Source organism: Cloeon dipterum, chromosome X (genome assembly GCF_949628265.1).
Source record: "Cloeon dipterum chromosome X, ieCloDipt1.1, whole genome shotgun sequence".
Taxonomy (NCBI): domain Eukaryota; kingdom Metazoa; phylum Arthropoda; class Insecta; order Ephemeroptera; family Baetidae; genus Cloeon; species Cloeon dipterum.
In genome coordinates, this window is record NC_088790.1 from 17047181 (window position 1) to 17070806 (window position 23626).

Here is a 23626-nt window from a genome sequence, read left to right on the forward strand (position 1 = left end):
TCATTAAAAAATGAAACTCAATATAATTTTTAGTACATTTTTAGAAAAAGTGATGTATTTTTACTATCAAAATAGCTCGAATGTTGTGGGGGTTTGATAATTATTTCCGCTCACATTTGATTTAAGAATCCAAATAAAAATTCACAATTATGAGTCCTGAATTGATATTTCCTGGCGTAACGTGTGGAAACGCACTCGCCTATGCTAATTTAAAGTTTGCAGGGATCCAATTCTAGCCAACTGCGCTCGCTGATAATGTGCTGAATCGGAGAAGTCCCTGCTTGCCCCTCACGAATTTTGAGCTCTGCGTTTTCATGCCGCTACTCTTTTTGCTGTTTCGTCGTCTCAAACAGTGCGTCAAGCTTGATCGCGACGAAGAGCACGCACCCGCCGCGTCCGCTGTTTTATCGCTTTTTTTTCTAATGCTGTGGCAGCTCAGGCTACGCACTAAAGAATGTGGCGTCGATGATGTAGAATAACGTGTATATATAGAAACCCTTTGACGTTTGTGTGTAGACCCTCTAATATAAATATTTTGAGTTAGTTTGCGCTTCAGACATGTTGATGTCAACCATATTCCGCTTGAAATTTTTTGCTTCATCTCCATCAAAAACCAAATGGTTTTTGATGGAGATGATAAATATGCAGAAATAATTTAAAACTACTGGGATTTTTTAAGTTAGAAGGCATTTGGCTATGGCGAAATATGAAGACTGGAGGCTACGTTACGCAAGTGGTTTTTCTTCAAAATATCACTTCTTAATTTTTTTAACCCCTAAACAGACTTCAACATTTCACATTTACTTCCCAAAATATTGATTCAAATTAAAATGTTGCTTCAAATGCTGAAAAATAAATTGAAATGACTCATGACGTTAAAAAGTTGATTTTTACTAAAATCTGATCTTACAAAATGATTATGTTAATGTGATATATTTTTGCAAAGCAACAAATACATATTAACCGAGACACCAATAGGCGGTTGAAATGCTCTTTCTTTATTTATGCGACAAAATTTATGGGCGGCTTATAAGTAATATTGTGCATAAATGAGTAAACCATGTTCATAGTATTATTTTAAAATTTCCTACAAAACTATCTTTGCGAGAGCTGTAAATAGCTTATTGTCTTGTTCTGACATGAATAAATATTTTTTGAAAATCCAGGCTAAATCATGGGGAACTACAATGGAACCCAGATTCCTATTCCCGCGGATGATCCTGACCAAAATGGTAAGAATTGAAACAAGTGGCCGCAAAAAATGAATACATTGACATCTTTTATCTATGAATGCAGATGGAAACCAGCAAGAAATGGATTATTACTCCGACAGTGGAACTGACACCTCGGAGGAGAACATGGAAGGTAAAAATTCTAAGAGCACGTCGAGAGCAATAAATAGTTATATTCTGTTGCAGATATTCGAAGCAGAGCTCTCCACTTATGCGAAAACATAAAAATGTGTTTCAACGTGTGGAAGCTAGTACAGTATGTGCAGAAGCACGAGACGGGCGACTTGAAAAGGCTGTTGGCCATTGAGAAGGCGAGCGGGATCAGCCTTTTTTACAAGGATAAAAGAAATACTTACAAGAAGGATGAACAATACGGGAAAGAAAAATTGAATGAGCTGTATACTCACTGGGAGAAACTCACAAAGTTCAAAACTCTTAAAGAGTATCAAGAGTCGCGTAGCATCCAGCCTAAAACAAACGGCGAAAGCACAACAGTGGACATGGACAACAAGCAGCCAAAACTGTCCGACAAAGAGAGGAAGATCTTAGACAAGTTACTCACTTTCCGGACCGACGCCGAGAGCTACAGTGCATTCTGCTCGTTCTTAGAAAAATTGGTTAAAATCGGGGAGACAAGTGAAAAAAAGATCAAGCTGTTCCGTAGCATGTTAATCGAGCGGCTGGTAAAAAAAGACGTGCGCAAGTTGGAAATCGAGTTGGGCCTTGACTACGATGACAAATATACGGACTACGATAAGACCTTCACAGCGGTGAAGGAGCGCAAAAAAATTTTAACCAACGTAAAAATCGAGCTGGACGGAATCTTTGAGAAATATAAGTGCCCAAAAAAGTTGGATAATTACAAAGATAAATTCTCGCACCTTGCTAAGAAAGTCATGAAGAAAGCAAAGGGAAAATTTCTATTTGATGAGGAACTTGACAACAACCGCCCCAGTGACGTCGACATGCAAAGATACCAGAAGATGGCATGCAACGTGCTCAAATGCTTGGTGATCTACCAGCACGAGTCAACAAGTCCACTGGCTCTGCTGTGCGAATACGGCACTTTCGATGATATGTTCCTCACACTCTTAAGAGACAACTTCAATGGCATTGACGTGTGGAGTGCGCTCTTGAAGGATCCTGATCATAACACGTGGACCGACCCAATTAATAAGTTCACTGACTGGCACGTGACACCTAAAGTGGCGTCACATCCAACCCCCGAGCCTTCGAGGTGGTTTTCGCCGGCTCGGAACAGCAGGGGGCCTCAGGAAGAAAAAGAATATCCTAGCTTGGTGCACTACGCCGCCATGAATCCCTCGGCCGACATCCTGCGTTACCTATTTGACGAAGGACTGGTGTCAACAACTGATGACCTGAAGAAGCTGACCCCGAAGTCCGAAAAAACCCCGCTGCACTTTGCCGCGCAGTATAGCTCGATTGAATGCATCAAATTCCTCTGCGAAAAGACGAAGGATGGTTCTTGTCCCTTTCAGAAGAAGAACAGCCTGGGAGAGACGCCGTTGCACCTGGCCGCCAACGGAGGTGACCTGGACACGTTTAATTACGTGTACGACATGTTCCCTGAGGAGGAGTTGTGTCTGCTGGACGAGGCAAAATTCGGGCAACCGCTGCTGTACGCGGCCAAGAGCAACCGCTACGAGTGCATGGGTGCCATCCTGGACAAGCAGGCGATGGCGGACGCGACCGTGCACGACGAGGAGTGCAACACGGCACTGCACTTCATCAGCAAGGAGGCGAACTCCCGCTGGCTGGCCAAGTTGCTCAAGGGCAATGGTTTGCTCGGCGAGAAGAATGAGGTGGGCAACTCACCCATTGACTGGATCTCGCACTCGCGGCTCAAGGAGCTGCTCGACAATCACACCACAACGTTAAAGCTGGAGCGCACGAAAGGAGACACTTCACGTAAAGATTACACTGAGGTTATTTTCACCAACCTGTTTGGGCACCACGCAAGTGGTAGCGACATGAAGAACATCATGGCCATCGCGCAGGTAGATATACAATTTTAAAGCCGCAGCAGCTTTTCTCAGTAAATTTTTACCCAATTCTAGCTCGAGATTCACAATTAACTTTAATATTTTGTTAATAAATGAATATTAAAATAACTTGTTTTGATTTTTAAACTGTATAATATGGAGCAAAAAGTTAACAGATTTTGCTCTTGTAAAAAATCAGACATCTTGAGCTATAATTATAAAAGTAAGAGCGTACGATGAGGATCTGCGATAAAAATTTCGTACCCTACCCGCATAAAAAATATAACCCAGGAATATTCGGAATAATCCTAGATTAATCGAAATTTACCCGAAAAAATTAATCCAAAAAAATGATCCAGGATTAATCCTGTATTAATTGAGATTAATCTATGAATGTTTAAGATCAATCTAGAGATTAATCTAAAAAAAACATCCTCAGATTATTCTTTAGATTATTCTCAGATTAATCCAAAAATATAATTTTTGGAATGTTCGTGGATTTAATCCAAATTAATCTTAGAATGTTTTAAAATCAATCTAGAGATTAATCTTCAGGAATATCCCTAGATTATTCTCAAGGGGGGAAATTAGAATAAATGTTAATGGATTATCCCCAGAATGTTCTATGGATCATCCTGAGATTAATCTAAAATATTATTTTTTGGAATGATCCTGGAATATTCTTTTAAAAACCATAAAAGAGAAGAACTTAGAAATTTTTCTTGAAATTAAAAATAAAATTAAATATGAAACATAACTCAATCAAGAAAATTAACTGCCATATTGTTAAATATTTTGTAAATAGTTAACACAAAAATATTTTTGCTTGCTAATATTTTTAATTAAAGCGACGGATTAAATTTTAATATTAAAACCTAACAAATTTTTCATTATCTATTAACACAAAATATAATGATGCCTTTTTTCTAAGAAGCTGCCCAGATTAAAAAAGGTAAAAAATCATAAATTCGATTGAATATATTTATTTCTTAACACAAAAAGTCTTAATTAATGCTACCGACAACCGGGCAAATTTGAAAATAAAGGTCAGAAGGACAAAAAAGATAGCATTACAACAATCATACACGGCATATTGAATTTGTAATCATCCAGATCGAAGGAATATAAATAACTATAAGAACGTGTCAAATTATGAGAATAGAAAACGCCTGTTTATTCGATTTGGAGATAGATCCAAAGCACAAGTTATTTTTAGATTTTTTCACAGATTCTCGCAATACGAAGACTAAAAAGAGGCGTGTAAGTTTTATCAATTTAGTTTGGATAGAGAAAAATGTTTTCTTAAATCCGAACATTTTCATTCATATTTTTTGTTTCTTGAAAAATCATTCGTGCCTTTTTTGCAAAGTATTTGCTATAATATGTTCTAACTGCATTTAATTCTGTGTTGTACTTTTGCTGTTATGCACCTCAGTCGAAAAACGCTGAAGCCCCTGGCGACGACCAGCACAGAAACCTATGCCTGCACCCACTGTGCCAGGCCCTTGTCTCCGTCAAGTGGCAGAAAATCCGCAAATTCTTCTTCCTCAAGCTCGCCTTCTTCCTGCCATTCGTCTTCTTCCTCTCGCTGCACCCCATCCTGCAGATGCAGCGCGATCTTCGCATCGGATCAGACGCAAATGACTCTAGCACCCTCTCCGACGAGCAATACAACCAGTGGATCGAGTTATCGCTGCAAGGCACGCATCTTTTCCTCCTCATCCAGGTCAGAATTTATCCAAATACTTGCTATTTTGTGGAACTTGCAGCACTATTTAAAATTTTCTGTTCAATATTAGTTTTGGAACATATATAAAGGTATTCATTTATGAAAAGAGGTATTGTCATTGATTTAAAACAAATCCACCTGGGGATTGATCACTTGTTTTAATCTAAAACCTCTGTGTCGAAGGTATGTTGCGCTTTTACTTGACCGAACCCGATAACCGGATATTTGCTATCTTCCTCGGCGACTAACGCACGCAAAGCATTCCTTAATCTGCTCGGATTTATTTAAAAAATACACACACACACACACACACACACACACACACACACACACGCGCGCGCGCGCGCGCACACGCACGCACACACGCACGCACACGCACACACACACACACACCCAGCCCACTGAAATTACGTTTCTGATATTCACCATTAATTAAGATATTTGATAAATTCCAGGAGTGGAATTTTTTGTAACTTTTGGAGTAACTTTCTGATTAAATGTACATTTTGCTTTGCCCCCTTCCCCACCATTACTTCAATTTTTTTTAATGAAATATCTAGGTGGTGAGCGGACTGCTGTCTCTGTTCGTGCTCACATGGCCGTTTGTAGAGAAGTCAGCGACGTACGTGAACACAAACAATTGCAACATGCGCCGGGTGCGGCGGCTGCTTGAATTCTACTGGGAGGAACTTCTGTGGTCGGACTGGTACGAGTACGTCTTATGGGTTATCGCTTTCATGCACCTGGTGGACGCGATCAGCCCCATCGTAGTGGTGATCGCCTCTTGGTTCTCACTGTTCTACGTGTGCTCCAACCACCCGTCCATCCTGCCCCTGCGCTACATGCTGGTGCGCATCCTGCTGCGTTACATCAAATTCCTCATCTTCTCAATTGGACTGATCGGTGGGTTCGCCCTGGGCTTCTTCCTTCTGGTCAACAAGTGCAAACTGGACAGAGACCACGAGGGCGTGTGCGCAGAGGGCTTTGACACGCTTTACATGACCATGCTTAAGGTCGGTTTACTAACCGTTTTTATTTTTGCACCATTTCCCTCAGTGGAAGTTATTCTTTTAATTACTTTTGATGTTCTCTTTTGAAAAATAGCAGGACATAAATTTAAAAAAAACAGCACAGTGTATATTTTAAATAATGGAATTTTATGCTCAGGTGCCTTCCATGATGATGGGCGAGATTTCGTTCGAGTCTTTTAAGTTTGAGGCCAGCGCCCACCTGCAGTTCCTCTTCGGCAGCTTCATTTTCCTCATCACATGCTGCCTGTTCAACATGATGAACGGTCTGGCCATCAACATCACCACAGAGTTGGAGAAAAATGCACGCGTGTTTAGCACCATAGCGCAGTGCGAGATGATCATCGAGTTTGAGGCTTTGCTGAAGCAATTGTCCAGTTGGCTCGAGTACTTTCACCTACCAGGAACGGTTGCAATAAACGCAGTTTGGATTGAGCGGATCAAGGTGCAGCCATCCACGGGCGAGTGCAAGAATTTGGAAGAGTACAAGTTGGAAATGGATGAGCACAAAGAAGCTTGTGAAAAGATGGTGAGATAAACGTTTTCTGGAGAAGAGTATAAGAATAGAAACAATTTAGATATATTTATACCATCATCTAAATGTAATTTTAAATGAAACTAATTTTGTATAAAATTCCTTAAAAACAAAACTCATATGAAGTCTTCAATGAATTAAATAGAAACTTAAAAAAACCTTAAATTTCAGTTCGAGAATATCAAATTACGAGAAATGATTCGTGCCATCGCGTCTTTGGCTATTTAATAATATCTTTGAGTTTCGAAACTTAATATATCTCGATCATAGGGAGGCTTATTTAATTTGTACTTCAGTTGCTACTAGCAAATTTGAGTCTTTGGTCAACAGTTCATATGGAAATATTGAATATAGTACTCATGCATTTATGCGTGATCATTTATTGAAAATCTTCTCTTAAAAACGTGTTTCAACACATATTTTTTGTTTCTTCATTGTTTGATTGATCAATTTAATATTTGATTAACAGGAGAACTTATGGGAAACAAACGACAAAAGAAAGGTTGAGTGGTTGTGGATTGACCGCGGCTATACCATGGATAACGAAATTGTAAGGGCGGCTCTCGATTGCTGCAGCAGCAACATCTACAAGGACCCTTCCGACGTTGAAATCGATTTAGACTTTAACGACGATGATGCCAATAATGAAGATACCAATGAAGGCAACAGCAAGGATCTCCTCGATCGTATTATTATCGATTCCAAGATGGAAATTCCAACTATAGACTCACCAACTACGGAGGGATAAAATGCCTAATCTATAGTGTAGTCGCACGTACAGAATGGTGGAATGTTGGGTCACATTTTTCGGGTAAATTGTAAATTAAAATAATATTTTATGCTTTTAAATAGAATACATAGTTAACAGTGTGTAGATGATTGTTCTCAAACAAAAGAGAATTTTCAAGATATTATTTTTTCTCGATGATTCTAGCATTTTTTAATCAAAAAATGTTTTATTGTAATAAGGGCTAAAACTTGAATTTCAAACGGATAATGTGAAAAATCCAGAAAATTATTTAATAAAACTTTAAATCAAATAAAATATTTTATAAATACACACACACATATATATATATATATATATATATATATATATATATATATGTTTGTACTAATTTTCATAATTTTTAAATATCTCCTTAATCACATTCCAATATAGCTCCTCTATTATATGAACCACTAGAATACAGTTATTTTAGGTAGCTTCCGGTAGCCTCGTTTATTGAACGCCTCGCTGTGCTGAATTTATTGCAGATTATCAATCGGCGGGAGTAAGTAACCAAGTGTTAGCCGGTCTTACTTAGCCTTCCATATTCCCGCACTGCTGTTGGCGCCAAGTAAGCACTGAACACAGGTTTGCTCCGTTGCTAGCAGATGGTAGCATGAAAGGCTTAACCACGCCCACGTTGCCGTCAAATCAAAAGGGTTTGGTTCCAGCCCAGCGGGCGACCACGGCCTGCAACTATTCGTAGTACTCGTGTGTATTGCTGGCAAGGCGGGCGGCGCCTTTGATGTGATTTTATCAGGTAATAGGGGAAATCTGCACTCGGAAGCGTGAGCAGTTGCACGGATTGCAATTAATCCGACGATATTAGCGACAAACAAGATTCCAGGTGCGCGAATAATTTGCATGCCGAGGGGGCGGCGCCCAACTGTTGAGCCAGCCAACTCTTTGTTTGTGCACCTGTGAAATTTGCATTATGACTTAAATTTTTTTAATATTCACCTGCTTTTCACGATCTTTAAACTATTGACCTGAGTTAAAAATTTATCTTTTACAATTTTATCGTCGCACCGATTTTATTTTAAGTCAGATTTTGCTAGGGTTGCAATGCCGTTGGCCCTGGATTGAAGGTTAAGTGTCTCAGTAAAAAACAAGTCAGGTGACCACAATCTTTGGTTCTCGCCACAGACACGACGCTCACGGTAGCCTAACAAGAGCACCAGTAGATTGGACAGACCTTGAAGCTGATTAAAGGTTTTTTGAAAATTTCTGCATCATCATATTTCTAGATAAAAATTGGAGTGATCCCAATTTAGAATGTGACTCTTGGATCTTTTTCCGGCCAAACTTCTGGCAAATTGACAAAGATATTAAGAAGGATATTTCTCTCCCCCTAACACCATTGATAATTAAATTTATACAGAAATGTTTTCACGCGTTTTAAACTAAATTCTAATCGAATAGTTTTTCTCCTTGGTGAATATAAAGTTCGAAAACTATTAGGTGCAGTAAATCTATTCAAGGCTGCTGCGCATGAGAGATTGTTTTAAATTCTACTTGCTTATACAGAAAGATTACAAAATAAATCATTACCGCCCTTAACAGGCATCACATTGCCCTCGACAATAGAATAAGCCGTACCTCGCTTAGAAACCAATTAAATTTGAAACGGCATTCAAGTCAATTAACTTATCGCGGGCCAATGACCAGCGGTGCTAATTGGCTTTGGGGACGAGTATCATCACCTGACAACAGTTCTAATAGTTTGTGCAAACCTCACTAGGTGCGAGCGTGAGGGAGAGGGGGTGCAGAAATGTCTGGCAGCGGCAGCTACGGCAAGGACGGCGCCGGCGGCGCCGCACCTGAGAGCCAAAGACTACTGAATGGCGCCGACTTGCCCACAAATGGACTCATCCAACGCTCAAACAATGGTAAATTTTAAATTTTTTTCTAAATTTTGTATGTATATTTGACATTTCCTCCCTTTTAATTTCATTTTGCAACTAGATTTTGATTGTTAAAACATGGTTATTTCAATATGATTGAATGAATTAAGTTTTGTTATTCACTGGTGTCCTCTGCAGTGCAGAGTACATTTTTAATCTACTGTAGGCAAGGACTGATTTTGTTAAAAATTATCAGGGGCACTTCAGTAAATAGCTAGTTAAAATTCTGCTAATCTTTTCATATACACACACAACGCCAGTGCAAACAAATGATTTTGAAGGAAGTTATTTCATCGCACTGAACCACATTGTATGGATTTAATTTCCGACAGAACAAAACTATTACATAAAATAAAAATATTTTGATTCATAATCCACTCATAAAGTGTGTTTCTCTTTTATTTACAAGATAATATCCATACAAACGGTCGATTTGTTTTGTGTCTAACGAGCACTTATGTCTGACTAAATAGTTATGAAACGTGTTCACTTTGCTTGGCTCTACAGGCTGGGTGGTTGAGCAGCAGGTGGAGATTAGTAGGGAGTTAAAGGGGACAGACATTGTTGAGGGCTCATATAATTCAAACATTGTGCCAGGAAGACTTTTTACACAATCAGTCGGGATAAGTTACTCATTAAAAAATCAAATAGTTTAGTTTTACGCAATAAATTAAAATTAATACTCTTGTTTTTAATTCCAATTGTTGTTTTGGCATAGTTCTTGTTTTAAAAATAACATGTTGCAGGGAAATTAAAATAAATATTGACCTTTCTGTTCTGCAAAGTTCAGAAGAAGACAAAAGATTGGAAATAACAACAGCAAATTGTGATGAGGGTTGGCTTTGTAAGAGACTCGCCAGAATCTCGCTTTGTTTATCCAGCGAGATGTGAAGTAAACAGTTTTTTCCGCTACTGACTGACTGCTTGCTAGTGTTCCTTTAAGAGCGATAAAATGTGCTCTCGTTTTCAAAATAGACGTTGAATCCTTCAGTTTCTTAATTTTGAATTTGCCCAAACCAAACCAAATCAAATATCTTATTGTGAGAGAGGAGAAAACATTCCATTATATTGGTAAAATAAATATCAAGGAATCACGAACACTTGATCTTTGTAAATGAATACAAAACACAAAATCAGCAGACAGTGCTTCTTTGACAGTTAAGTCTAATCAAATCAAGTGATCTAGGGAAATAGATTTGTTTGTTAGCTTTGAGAAAAAATTGCGGTATACTTATTTGTTCGATTAAAACCAATATGGCTGCTGTGGGATAGCAGGAACGGAATGCTTATTGCTCAAAGGTCGGCGAAACACTCCCGATTTTATGTTATAATGGTTGAAGCGAGCGCTCAGGTGGCGGTCTCAACAACCCTTCGTCACAGGGGTGGATCGTGATTGGCTGGAAGACAACAAAAGTGCTCGCAGCCCGCGAAACGCAGTCCACTGATCAACATGCAGGGGATTGAGTGTCACTATGGAAAGAAAAATATAACACAACAATCTTCCAAAGAAATAGTACTGTCAAATTTATTTATCATAATTCAAAATTTCTGAACTCTCAACTCTAATTTTGTTTGGTAAAAATGTTGTAGAAAACTTTTAAACGTGAATATTATAAAAACAGTATGCTTTTACCAAATAATGAAGTGATTTTTTAACGATATTCTGAGTGTCTTCAGTAGAGGTTTTAATTGAATCTCTCGCTTGCTTGATTTGACCCCCTAGTTACAAGTGTGCCGGCTCACGGTAAAAAAAACACTGAGCTTGCAAATGAGTGTTTATTTTCAGCCAGACAGCGACACAAACACGTGTGCGGATTTCGCTCTCAAACTCATTTACCGTGAAATGCAACATGTTTTATCTTTTGAAATCGGCATGCTGGTGCAAAAAACATAAGCTTCTCTTCTCTTTAAGTTATGCAAATGAACGTTTATTAGATTTGATAAATGGATGACGAATTTTCTTCTACCCACCAGTTGAGCCCAATTTGAAGGGGTCGAGCTGCTTTCATTCTCAGCATTTTTGCGTGCGTGCCTCTTAATTAATCAGTTCGAATACACGCGGCTGGGGTCGAGGAGGAGAATGTAATATATGGGAGGCACCAGCATCTCTGCTCTGGCGGAGAGTTTATTGAATAAATATTATTTCTCGAAGACTTCATCCTCGAAGTCATTATTTATAATCTCTTGGTCTTGCTGACCGCTTCTGTGTCAAGGCGGGTCGGAAAGCGTCACATAGTGAGTAAAGAGACTTTATAGTTTGAAATCTTTATAATTCGATAACTTGATTCTGTTTATTATATTTCTGTTGCTATATAACCAAAAATGTAAAGTTAAATTCAATGAAACGAAATCTAGACTTATTAAACATTAAGTTCGATAAATAAACAATTGAACGATTTTAAAAATAAATTTTTCTGAATAGAATCCATTTTTGGGCCGGTTTTTGCCTTCAAAGTAAAAGTTAAATCATGAAAATGCATGTCATAGAATACACTGCAAGAAACAGCCCAACAGCCATTAAAGTAGTTATATATTATGCAACTTTCTGGCAACTGTACCTGTCTAATCTTGTTACTCGTTTCCAAATCTTTTTTGTCTACATTTTCTACAAATATTTTAGACTCTACTGAAAAAGTTATATCCAGTTTTTTGTGAACTCGACGAGATTCAACGTTCTCTCCAGTCCAGAACATGACATGGAATTAATCAGTAGACAGTTTTTTTGGTCTTGCCGGCGTCCCTTCATTTTCATGAAAGCAAAATATTGTCATGTGAGGTACGGGGGAGACAGATGAAAGGGTTCGTTGGTTGGAGGCAGAATCCGACCGTGCTTGGCAGGATGCTTCCATCATTTTATTTCGCAAACTCTCGCCGCCGTCGCTACCAGTTAGAGTGACAGTTTTTTATTCGAGCCGCACAGCTCAACTTCCACACAGTGCATCAAAGCTTGGATTCGATATTTCTCTCCTTCGAATGATACAACTAACGCGGAAGAAAAATTGTGGTTCTTTATAATACATTCAAAGCAGGGGAAAATGCGTCACTATTTATTCTCTTTTATCAGCTAAGTGTACCCAGAGAAACCAAAGGGAAAACTGATAAGCGTTTCTTGGCGGGAAGGAAACAGGAAAGCTTGATACATCTAACGCGTTGGAGCACTCATTCCCTTCACACTGACTCAATATTCTGGTCCAATCCCCCAAAACACACCTGGGTTTCGTTGATTCAAAGTAATGCGGCTGCTTGATAAGAGGTTTGGTAAATATCAAACATTATATTTTTATCATCCCGACCGAAAATAATAAATGCTTTTTGTAGTCTGGATTCTGGATGTCTAATTTTTCATAACAAAAAAGGCCAAAAACGTTGTTCCCAAGTTTTTTTTGTCGAAAATTCGCTCCTTCACGATAAAAAGTTAAAAATGGTATAAAATTCGAATTCTGTCGTTCGCAGTGACATAAAAAGTTTGAAGTGCAAAAATGTTTTAGTGTGTGGCCGTGATCCCCTTGTTGTTCTCGCCCGAGTCTAAAGTTCAGTTTGGATTGAGCGCTGCAGGTCAGCCGATCACTCATTGTCAACCAATGAGAGCGCAGCGTAGGGAGCACCACCGACCCAACCCTGTGACCCCCCCCCCCCCCCCGCGAGGGTGAGCGAGAGAGAGCGCGAACCGAGCCCCTCGACCAGCCCAACCGGCACAAAGTGGGGGCTCGGCAGTTTTTGTTCGCAAATTTTGCACTGTCCACCTTCTTGCACCCTTGTTAGCTTACCCTGATATCGCTATGTCTTGGTTTAAGGGCGGGAATTATTGTTACTTGCCCGAAATCGACTGTGTAAAATGGCTCGTCACGCCTTTCCAGTCTCCGGCGGCTCACAGCCCGCGTGTTACGGAGTTCATGGACAGTTTCGACCGGCCTTTGGCCGAGCTGGCAAGGCCCACGACCCTGCTTGCAGTCGCCACGCACGATGGAGGTGCTGCCCCCTGAGCTGCGTGATGCGCCACCTGCTGTAACGCCAGCGCCCATTGTAGCGCAGCGTGAGGTGCAGCGCGCTGCGCCGCTTGAAGGGGCACTGTTTATCGTGCTACCTGAGTTTGAACTTGGCTGCCAGCCTGCCAGCGCCGCGTGAGGCACCAAGCAAGGTGCCACCTGAGGCGCCGTGCAGTGCGCCATTTGAGGCGCTGCCAGTGAGGGTGCCAGATGTTGCCCCGCCGGCGCCACTTGTTGCGCCTCCTGAGGCGCCAAGCAATGTGCCCCTGAGTGTGAGCTGGCTGCTACCCTGCCAGCGCCGCGTGAAGCCCTGCTTGAGACATTGCCTTTTAAAGTGCCGCATGGGGCGCCGCTTTTGGTGACGCTGTCAGATGTGCCACCAAAGCGACTTAATAAACAATAAATAGTGTATAAGTTTGTGCCAAAAAGTGTATTATAATTTAAAGGGTATTCATTTTATTCTATAAAATTAGATACTAAAATTGATTTAATAGGCTTACGTCTTGAAATTGCACAACCCAAGTCCAACTTCTGGTTGACAGAATAATTTATTTAATTAGTAAAATATTAAATTTCACTCGGACTAGCGCTAATTGTAAGATCAGGTTTGGGAATGTAAGTAACTATTTGTGCCGCCGCGAGTGAGAATCCAAAGTGAGGTCCACCTCCTCCCTAGACCACTGACCCCAACCCTGTGACCACCCTCCCCGCGAGGGTGAGCGAGAGAGAGAGCGCGCGAACCGATCCCCTCGATGAGCCCAGCCGGCACAAGCGCCAAGTGCGAGCAGCTTCCGTCTACTTCCGCACAGAATGCGACATGTGCTCCGTCGGTCGTCATTTGAATTTTCGCTTATGTTTTTAGTGAGCCGCGAGGAGACGCTGCGTCGTCTGCAGGGCGGGGAGGACGGCCGCCGCTTCTCGGAGGACCACGCGGCGGCCGCAGCTCTCAATGAGTCGCCAGTCGTCCAGCGGCAGCAGCCAGTCAAGCTGACACCGAGCTGGGAGGACAGCAACCTGCCCGACGAGGAACTTAACTTCCGAGGAGTCACCATGGAGGTTGCCGAGATGGAAATAAACCCCCCGAAGGACAGGTAAAAGTCGCCATGTGCACTAAATCTCTTTTCAATTTATAATCCGGTGTAAAATTAAATTACGTTTTTAATGCTTTGAACAAGGAAAAGAGTCAAAATAGTTAAAGAGAGGGAGGCATAAAATAAATGCAGCATATTTCAGGTTTTGTAGCAATGGTTTTTATTACAAATAAATAAAGGTGCTCATAACAATGGCTTGGATGATTACGGGGTAGTAGAGCATAATTTAATGTGAAATTGCATGGGGCGAGCGCAGACTTTCTCTCGGCCAGCTCTCGGTTCATATATACAAAGCTGAAACTTCTCCCTCCCTAAAAATAATGCCGAAATGTATATTCGTTTCAACATACCTAAAAGAATATCTGAAACGAATTATTAATTAATATCAGTGTAAATTTATGCAAGTGACTTTGAAGTATGCTTGAAGGATTAATGATAAGTTAATGTTTTAATAAAGCAAATCAAAGCAAATGAGCTCAGTAGAGGTAACGGCTCCTTTTACAAATGTTTGCGTTTTTGAAAACCAATCTAGCAAAGTCAGTTACATCCAATCATATTTTATGGTGCAATTCTTTTTGATAAAATTATCGCGGAATTTTCAGTGAGTAAAATGGAAAATAAACCTTTCAAGAGACATGAAAATGTAGTATCATTTATGATAAAAATTTATTTCCCTCTCAGAGCCATTAACTAATGTACAAAAAAAAGACTCACATATTAGAAGAGGGTTTATTTTAGTTTAGAATGTAAAAATTCCGCACGTTCGCAAGCAATTTTGAATAAGACAGCAAACTATTGGCAAGAACAAACCCCTTTTGTGCGTAACGTACCGAAACATGATATATGTCGTACACACCACTTTGAGAGCGCAACGAAATTTTTGCCTCCCCCTGCGGCACATAACGCTCGCTCCTGCACACACCTTTTCTATTTCTATCCTTTTGAGACGATTAAAAAAGCTCAACGCTACTCGCACAATAGCCCTTTGTGGGTATTTTCGGCCCTGGTACACATTGCGAGACGAAAGAATCTTGTGTCCATTGGCCCTTGTCTTGTCTTCGCCGCCACCATTCTCGTCACTACCCGGTCTCTTGATTGACGAGCCAATTCCTGTCGCTGCTGCTTCGTCGTTTTGTCTGCTCCCCTACCCCGTTCGTTGACGCTGTTTATTTTAGGCGATTCAAAATCCTCCGCTTTTTCTCCTACGTATTTTCGGATTCCTTTGGGGTAAATGCACTCTCAGCCTGAAGGAATTAGCTCTAGGAGATTATGCTTCGTGTCAAACTATTCGTTGTACGTTCGCGCCTGGTTGAAATCAAATTATAATTATGTGTATAGTTTCAACTTAAGCTTAAAAGAATTTCTAGTCTATGCTTAACATCAATGAGAAAAACAACACTTATTTTTTATTGACGGGGCCTCCAGCACAAAAATATGTAGGGAAAACAACATTTTAATGTTCACTGTTGTGTCTAATGCTAGCAACGCAAAATACATTTTTTAACTGAAATAAAATCAATTTAATGAAACTTTAGTTATGAGAATGAATTTTGATTGTAATCTATTAATCCGGATATTTTTTCATTAAAAAATGGACAATTTGATGTTTTGTATCTGCTTTCTCATGACAAATCAAACTCAAATCTAGACTTCCGTTCACGCATAGAAAAAATGAATTGTTGTGAGTGGAGTCAGCTGCTCCAAATCTTCACATATCATTAACATTTGTGAGATTCTGCTCCTTATCTCTATCCAACGAATTAGTTCTCGTGGACTGAGAGTTGTAGTTTTTGTAGCCCCACAACAATGTTTTGATGTTCCTAAGTTAATTTAAGATAAAAAAATGTTTAAATTGGAAAAGATTCCCAAGTTGGAAGTCGAAATTTTCCATTTAATTAGCTTGTACAGGAAGCGAAATTTAAAAATTAACTCCAATTGATTCTGTTATTAATTTCATTGAACAATTCTTTAATTTCACTTCCTGACCATAGAAGCCAATGAAAAATTTTCACTTCCAAGTTGAGAATTTTTCCAATTTTAACATCTTTTTGTTCTAATTGGGCCAGGCAAAATTCCCTAACTTTGCGTGCGATCAGGTAAAATAGAAATATCAACATTAGTTTTTAACAGTTTGAAGTTAAAATTTCTAAGCAAATGAAAATAATTATTCTCTCGCTGCACCTTTGATTTTTTCACCGCGAAAAGGTGCATTCCTCCTGCTAGATGCATTTAATTTACATCACATATATTTATCTTCATTCGTCTACATTTGCTAATTAAAATATTTCCAATTCAATTAATATTCAGCCCGATCGATATTATTTTCCCTATGAAGGGAGTTCTCATCTTACACAAATTCCGCATTTTATCTCGAACACAGATATTTTATCGCTTGGTGGCCACTTGAAATGGGCCCAAAATTAATTTTCGAACACACGCGTGTCGTGTTCTGCGTTGCTCGCGAGGCTGCTTTAAATTTTAAGTCCCTGCGATGCAGAGCACGTGGTTGCGGCGTAGAATGCGAAAAGGGGGCGCGGTTCTTTCCGGTTCACTCTACCGTGCGCAGTCTCAACGGGGGAGCAAACCTGCCTTTTAATACTCATACAACCCCAAATCGATCGGCACGCACTGACTCATTTGCCCTCCAAAGTGGCGCCGGTTTTTCTTTCTCGGTGGCCGTTTACTAAGTATTTCGCAGCTTCATCGGTTTGTGAGAGCGATAATATCGGAAAGGGGAAATTTAATAGAATTTTCCTTTGGTTATCGTTTTACTGAAAAATTATATTTAAAACGCTTGATGAATCTTTTTTAAAAATAAATTACCTGTAAACAATTTGTTTATTCTCTATTTAGCATCAAATTGAAAAAGAAGTTCATTGTTTATTGTTATCATGCTGTTGATAGTAAGTTAAAAAATATTTTTGCGAGATACCTGCGATAAAAGTACTTTTATTTATTCTTGTCACGTGTTGTTATACGAATTGAAAAACATTTTTAATTTATTATGCACCACCAATAGACATCGTAAAATTAGAGCAAAAGTGTGGCTTCTGATAAATTTTCGTCCCCTGGGTGCACCGTTCAGTTTGCATGTCTGTCGCTCCACCCTCAGAGAAGCCCCAGAATGCTGCACCGGCTGCTCACGAAAATTACATTGAATCTCTCGTATCAATGTGACATAGCTAGGCAACGAGTGTGGCATATCTGTTGTACGTGTTGCCTAACTTCACTAATGCCGATTAAAAGCTAAAAAAATACCTGTGGGCAAATAACATGTTATCAAAATCATGAAGGTTGTTCTAATGTATTTTTCTTGAAAGTCAAAATTCCGTGTTTTCCGATCGTCTTTCCCCGGAGCGCTCTCCACCCCTCCACACGTCACTCCCCTCGCTGAAACCGGTTGTGTATAAAAGAAAGGCGAACCGTCGTCCATAAAAGCGCTTCGCACCCCGTCGAGTTCGCACGCTGCTCTCAACCGCTCCGCGAACTCTTAAGACCATGGACCAGGGACAGGCGACGGAAGCATGGCCCCAGCGGTGCGGTCAAAAGGCACCGTTGGCCTCTTGCGAGGACCTATCGGCCGCAAGCCCGGCGGCCAAGCGGGCGCAGCAGGAGGGACAGGAACAGCTCGTCGAGCAAGGATTTACGATAGAGGATCCGATGGCCGCGCCGCTTGACAGGTCTTCATCTTTTTTTTAAAAAAAAACTTTCTCGGAAATTCACTTAATTTTGTTTTTTATTTCGAGAAATTGATTTTGTCGGCTGTACTATTTTTTGCTGACGAGTACTTTTTACTATTTCTAAAAATATGTTTATTGATAAGGTTGTTTGTGCATTACGAGTTAAAGCTTTAAAATGCAAATTGCTTTTGCACGCACGTGCCAGTGGAATCGTTGCACCCGAGTTCAGTTCGTGTTGAATCTTTGATTCGTCACTCACAATCAGCAACGTGACGCTAGTTTTCGCGACCAGCCTCCAGAGGGAAGCTTTGAAATGTGTTGAATTCCGTAATCCCCGGTTTTTACGAGCCAATTGTTTTTGGAAAATTTATTTTCTCGTCTCCATTAAATTTTAAATAAATATGACAGGTATCCTACAGTACCACAGATGTCGCGAGTAACTAAACCTTTTTTTAACAAGACAGTGTATTGGAAATTAGATGATACGTAGAAATTATCGATTGATTAGGCTGAGAGAGTGAATTTGCAGTAGCCAAGGACCTTAAATAAATTCGTGAATGCTCATGGTAGTAATCTTACATCAATTAATAATAACCAAATCTCCTTCTTGTTAAATTAATACTTTTAAATTTATTGCAATCATTACTCACTTTCAGTTTCAAAAGTTTTACAAAATGTTGCATGAATTTGATACACATTTTCAAACTTTGAAGGTATATATATTTAAAAATATCTTTTTAATTAAAGCTAATAAAATGTAGCCATCTAATTCAAAGAACATTGAGGACTTAAAATACTTTTAGTTAAATAGAGCGTACAAAATTCTTTTATCATTCCATAAAAGCTATTTCAGATAAAAAATCTTCAACAAGTGCCAGAATTCTTGTTAATGCTAAACATAACCTGAAAGGAATTTTTATGACAAAAACAAAAACAGTTGATAACAAACGATGCGTGTAGTTTCAATGTAATTTCAAATGGAAAGTAGTGTAATATTGCTAATATGAACATAACTTTAATGATGTGAATAATAAATTGACATTCATCTTGTGGGTGTTAAAGGTAATTGTGCTGCGTGGAATTCAAACTTCCCAACAAAGTCCTTGAGCGGTGATATATTTATTGTAGTCAGGAGATTGAACTGTGAAAATACACATTTTATAGCTTGAATAACATAGCTTGCATGATAAAATATTTCTTAACTAGTAAGTAAAACTGATAATTAATTAACAATAGTTTGCAGTCATAAATAAATAAATTAACACATTAAAATCATAGAAGTTTGTGTTAAATGCACGCGCTCAAAGTGGCCTTGCTCGCGGATTCACAAATCACAAGTGTGCAAAACTGGAAATCAACATAACAATTTCTCAATAAATATAATAAATTATAAACCAATAATTCTAAAAAACTACACAAATATCACCGGTAAAAATACCTCAAGTATGAGCTTGCTCCGAGAGAATTAATTAAGTGATGGATGCACTCGTGTTTGCTCGACCGCTGCAGGTTGCATACTCTGCACGGCGGTCCCCATAATCTCATAATATTATGGTATTAAACATTCAAAAAGATTTGTAGGTCATGTTGGAAAACGTTGTAATCGATTTTTTTTTTTATAAATATCTGTCTTATTAAACTATCTTAACTTTTCTTGAATTTGTTTCAGATATAATTTAGTGTACTGGATTTTTCTACTTCACGGCATCGGAACATTGATGCCATGGAACATGTTCATCACTGCCAAGGAGGTGAATATTTTTCTTAACTGTCATAATTGCCATTGAACTTTTGTAAAACGCTTTAATTCAACTTAAAAAATCCGACAAAAGTGTTATTTTTTAATAAAATACTCTTCAATCAACTATGTGTTCAATGGATTATATTTCACTTAAAAGTGTGGTAATAACATTTTTCGTGACACACTGTCCGCAGTATTTTGTTGACTACAAACTGAGTGAAGAATACACGGGTGAGAAAACGGCTTTGGCATCCAACTTCCTGGCCTATGTCGGTCTCACTGCACAAATCCCTAACGTCATTTTCAACTGGGCCAATATCCTATGGGAAGGCAAAGGCCAGAACCTGACGACCAGAGTTGTCTACAGTTTGGTCTTTGAAGTTTTCATCTTCATCCTGACCGTCGTGCTTGCCATGGTGAACACCTCCACCTGGCCAGAGGCCTTCTTTTTCGTCACCATGGGTTCAGTTGCTGCCCTCAACAGTAGGCGAATTCCAAATTGCTGCTGTTACAATTGTTTAACTGTTTCTTTTTTCTTATTTTCAGTGGCCAACGGAATTTACCAAAATACAGTTTACGGCATGGCAGCTAAATTGCCTTTCAAGTACACAGGCGCTGTTGTGCTTGGCTCAGTGAGTATTTTGAAAGAGATTTAAGGAATGCCGTAATTTTTGTCTGGAACAAAATTTGATCTATTACAAATGTGACTTTGCAACTTGAACCTCTCCAACCTAAAGCCCTTCAAATGCGTGTCTTTCAAGTTCTGACCAGAGCATAATCAACATAATTGGCTGTTTCGCCGATTCAATTGATTAATCACGAGTCAAGGATCCCTAACTGGGCTCAAATAGACTGATCCTTTTGCTAGCCGTCCCTAAGGCGTTTCATTTCTAGGAGGAAAAATGATAATCCTCTGCTGCAACATTGTTTGTACGTTTTGAATTGCTTTCAGTTGCAAAAGAGTATTATTTATAGCGCAATCAGTGCCCTTGCCCCAGACACAGAAACCTGATAGTATTAAAAACAGAAGCAGGTCGTCATTAGTAATTTTGCTAACAATAAAGTTAGCACGCGCTCTTCCTGGTCCTCGGACAGGAATAAAAAGTAAAAAGCCTAATTACCATCTTTTTTTTAGAACATCAGTGGTACATTCACATCCATAGTGAGCATTGTCTCGTTGTTGATTGCACCTGACGCGCGGACGTCTGCAATTTATTACTTCATTACCGCGTTGTTCATCCTTCTTGTCTGCTTTGACACCTACTTCGCACTGCCGCTCAACGTAAGTGTCCGCAGGAATAGATCTTAGACCCAAATTAACCTGGTTTTGCAGAGATTTTACCGATACCATGAGATGGTCAACGAAAAGGAGCAGCAGGCACTTCGCAGAGCCCAAATTGGACAGACAAGCTCAGCTCCCTTGTGGCCCATATTCAAGAAGTGCATGCCGCAGCTCTTTAACATTTTCTTCGTTTTCTTCGTCACGCTGGCCATTTTCCCAGCTGTGCATGCTGGTAATTTGTTTGCTCAAAATCACGTTTGTGATCACTAAAATTGTACTTTTTTCAGACATCAAGCAGTCCAGCCCAGACTTCTTCATCAGCGAAAAGTTCTTCACAGAGATCACGTGCTTCCTTACGTTCAACATGTTCGCCATGATTGGCTCAATGACCGCCTCCTGGTTCCCCTGGGTAAGCACTTAACTTGATTTAGTACCTTCAAAATAGTGGATTCTGCTAAAAATTAATATGCTGCTTATCTTAACGAAATTGAACTGAAGTAAGTTTCAAGTTCAAGGTGAAAAACATAAATTAACATGGAAATTTTTACAAAAACACAAGTTTCACTGCTGATAATTAATTCACATTGTGATGAGCACAAAAATAATCATTCTGGCAAAACCATTGCATTCTTGTAGCTTTTCATGATGTGAATTGTGTATAGTAACTACAGTGGTTGACAATTTTTGACTCAATGGTTTTAACAATTCACGGAGCGTTTGAAATAAAATATAAGCAAATGTCTCTAAATTAATTAAAAATAGAGATTTTTGCTTAATTTAGCTGAGCGTTTAGGTTTGTATTGTTTAATGAAACAAATTGATTGATTTGTTCAGGGCTTGACCATGAAACAAAAATCTAAACATATTCTGAAAGCTGATGAAAACAGCCCATTTAAAACAGATCAAAAAGTTTAAAAAACATTATCTCAAACCGTTAATGAGCTATTTGCATATTTCCAAACTGGGTCAAATCCAGAAAAAAATAAACCCACTGATTGGGTCATCTCGTCAAGGGAAAGTCTACCGATGCAATATCATCATGATTGAATAAAAATGGCTTTATAATTTGATTTAAAGTAACTTTAATCATAAATCTCATAAGGATTAATATTTGGAGTTAAAAAATTCATTTTCAAACGCGTTTACCAATACTAAAAAGCAATTTTCACACCTCTTACAATTATGTCCACCTTGATTGCAGCCTGGGCCAAAATACCTGGTCGTGCCAGTGGTTCTCCGAGTCTTTTTCATTCCGTTCTTCATGGTTTGTAACTACCAACCCCTGCCAATCAACTCTCGGCTGTTCCCTGTATTTATCAACAACGACTGGGCTTACTGGATCGCCTCCATGTTGCTTGGATGGACCTCAGGCCACTTCAGTGCCCTTGGGATGATGTACTGCCCAAGGTAAAATTTAAAAAATGCTGTCACAAACCACGAAATAGACATAAATCTGGAATAAAAAGGAAAAATACCAAGTATGATTTTTTGAGGAAAAATAGTTACATATCAAAATGAAACTTCAATAGTTTTATTGATTTGTTTTATTATTTTTCAGTTTTATTTTTCTGAATGATTGTAATTTTTTACTTTTCTAAAATGATTGCAAATTTTTAGTGCAGCTTGGGAAACTCTTGCTGCATTAATTGTGAAATTAACACCAAAATATTTATGTTGCAGGATGGTGGAGCCACAACATGCTGTTCGCGCTGGTATGTTGGGCGCTGGTTTCCTCATTACTGGCATTTTCTGCGGAATTCTGTTCACGATGCTGCCACCAATCTTTGTCAAGAGCATCTCTTGGACTGTGTAACAGCAGCTAAAAATGCACATCATCGTCGCGTCTCATCGTCATCCATGTTGTCATTATTAACATTTTTAGTTTCGAGTCTACCTTTTTTGGGCTAATTATTTTAGACTTTACTTCTTTGATACAAACTTTTATTTATTCCTCTTCTGCACCACTTACACACAATTTTCCATGTGACAATAAGCCAAAAGTAACAGTCATTCGGGCTAGAAGCGGTGCCAACAAAGTAAATATTTTTTGCAGAAAAACCTATACCAAATATACAAGCATCACAGTAAAGAAAGTAGAATCTCTCTGCTTTCCTTACATCGCACCTTCATTTTTATATATGCATGAAGCGCAGACTCAAGATTGAAACACGTCTCACAGGACTGTTGATGTAACTCACACTCTCACACATTTGCCTTAATTAAATCGAAACCAGAGGAATGCAAAGGCTTTGTTGTTCAGCGATCAAGTGAAACGCATTTTGAATTTCAAGTTTTTCAACGAAATGTATGACATATCTCCTATTGTGTCCGAATTTTAAATTTGGTTTTGATCAAGGCACTGGTGTCAACGACTGCACAACTTTTATTTTCTCTTGTTGGCTTGTTATTCCAATTTCCGGCTTTTGGTTTAAGCGAAATTGAGGTTGTTTATCTCGTGATATTTTCGAGAGCATTTGTTGTAATTTGATTGTTGGAGAAGAAAGTTGACATGTAAAAGCAAATAAACTAAAATGGAATTTATTAAAAAATGACAAATTAGGTTTTTTGAATTTGCAGCTAACCAAAACAAATATTCACAGGATTATTATTTAAATCCCCTGGAGTTTGACTGTTATTTTTCAAAAG

General features: G+C 39.0%; 2 protein-coding genes across 5 annotated transcripts; both read left to right on the forward strand.

Moving 5' to 3' along the window:
- The first annotated feature begins 1315 nt into the window (after positions 1–1315).
- Positions 1316–7575, forward strand: LOC135946949 (uncharacterized). Its single transcript, XM_065495448.1, has 6 exons — positions 1316–1365; positions 1419–3250; positions 4671–4961; positions 5525–5977; positions 6132–6521; positions 6997–7575. The coding sequence occupies exons 1-6, from the start codon at positions 1359–1361 to the stop codon at positions 7273–7275; spliced, it is 3252 nt and encodes a 1083-aa protein (XP_065351520.1). The 5' UTR covers positions 1316–1358; the 3' UTR covers positions 7276–7575.
- A 327-nt stretch (positions 7576–7902) lies between these two features.
- Positions 7903–23536, forward strand: Ent2 (Equilibrative nucleoside transporter 2). Of its 4 annotated transcripts, none has more exons than XM_065492604.1 (11): positions 7903–8056; positions 9038–9185; positions 14049–14277; positions 19627–19708; positions 19893–20181; positions 20245–20330; positions 20834–20980; positions 21032–21212; positions 21268–21389; positions 22182–22387; positions 22661–23536. In XM_065492604.1, the coding sequence occupies exons 2-11, from the start codon at positions 9068–9070 to the stop codon at positions 22791–22793; spliced, it is 1593 nt and encodes a 530-aa protein (XP_065348676.1). In that variant the 5' UTR covers positions 7903–8056; positions 9038–9067; the 3' UTR covers positions 22794–23536. The 4 variants fall into 4 exon arrangements, with proteins under 4 accessions (XP_065348676.1, XP_065348677.1, XP_065348678.1 ...); XM_065492605.1 differs by lacking the exon at positions 7903–8056 and adding an exon at positions 8494–8508; XM_065492606.1 differs by lacking the exons at positions 7903–8056; positions 9038–9185 and adding an exon at positions 11347–11435.
- Positions 23537–23626: the final 90 nt, after the last annotated feature.

Excerpts from the sequence above, each read along its gene's own strand:
- LOC135946949 (XM_065495448.1), top strand. Across the intron at positions 3,251-4,670 it reads ACATCATGGCCATCGCGCAG|TCGAAAAACGCTGAAGCCCC; the intron begins GTAGATATACAA and ends TATGCACCTCAG. Across the intron at positions 4,962-5,524 it reads ATCTTTTCCTCCTCATCCAG|GTGGTGAGCGGACTGCTGTC; the intron begins GTCAGAATTTAT and ends TGAAATATCTAG.
- Ent2 (XM_065492604.1), top strand. The coding sequence starts at position 9,068 with ATGTCTGGCAGCGGCAGCTACGGCAAGGACGGCGCCGGCGGCGCCGCA. Across the intron at positions 20,331-20,833 it reads GCGCTGTTGTGCTTGGCTCA|AACATCAGTGGTACATTCAC; the intron begins GTGAGTATTTTG and ends TCTTTTTTTTAG. Across the intron at positions 21,390-22,181 it reads CCGCCTCCTGGTTCCCCTGG|CCTGGGCCAAAATACCTGGT; the intron begins GTAAGCACTTAA and ends CCTTGATTGCAG.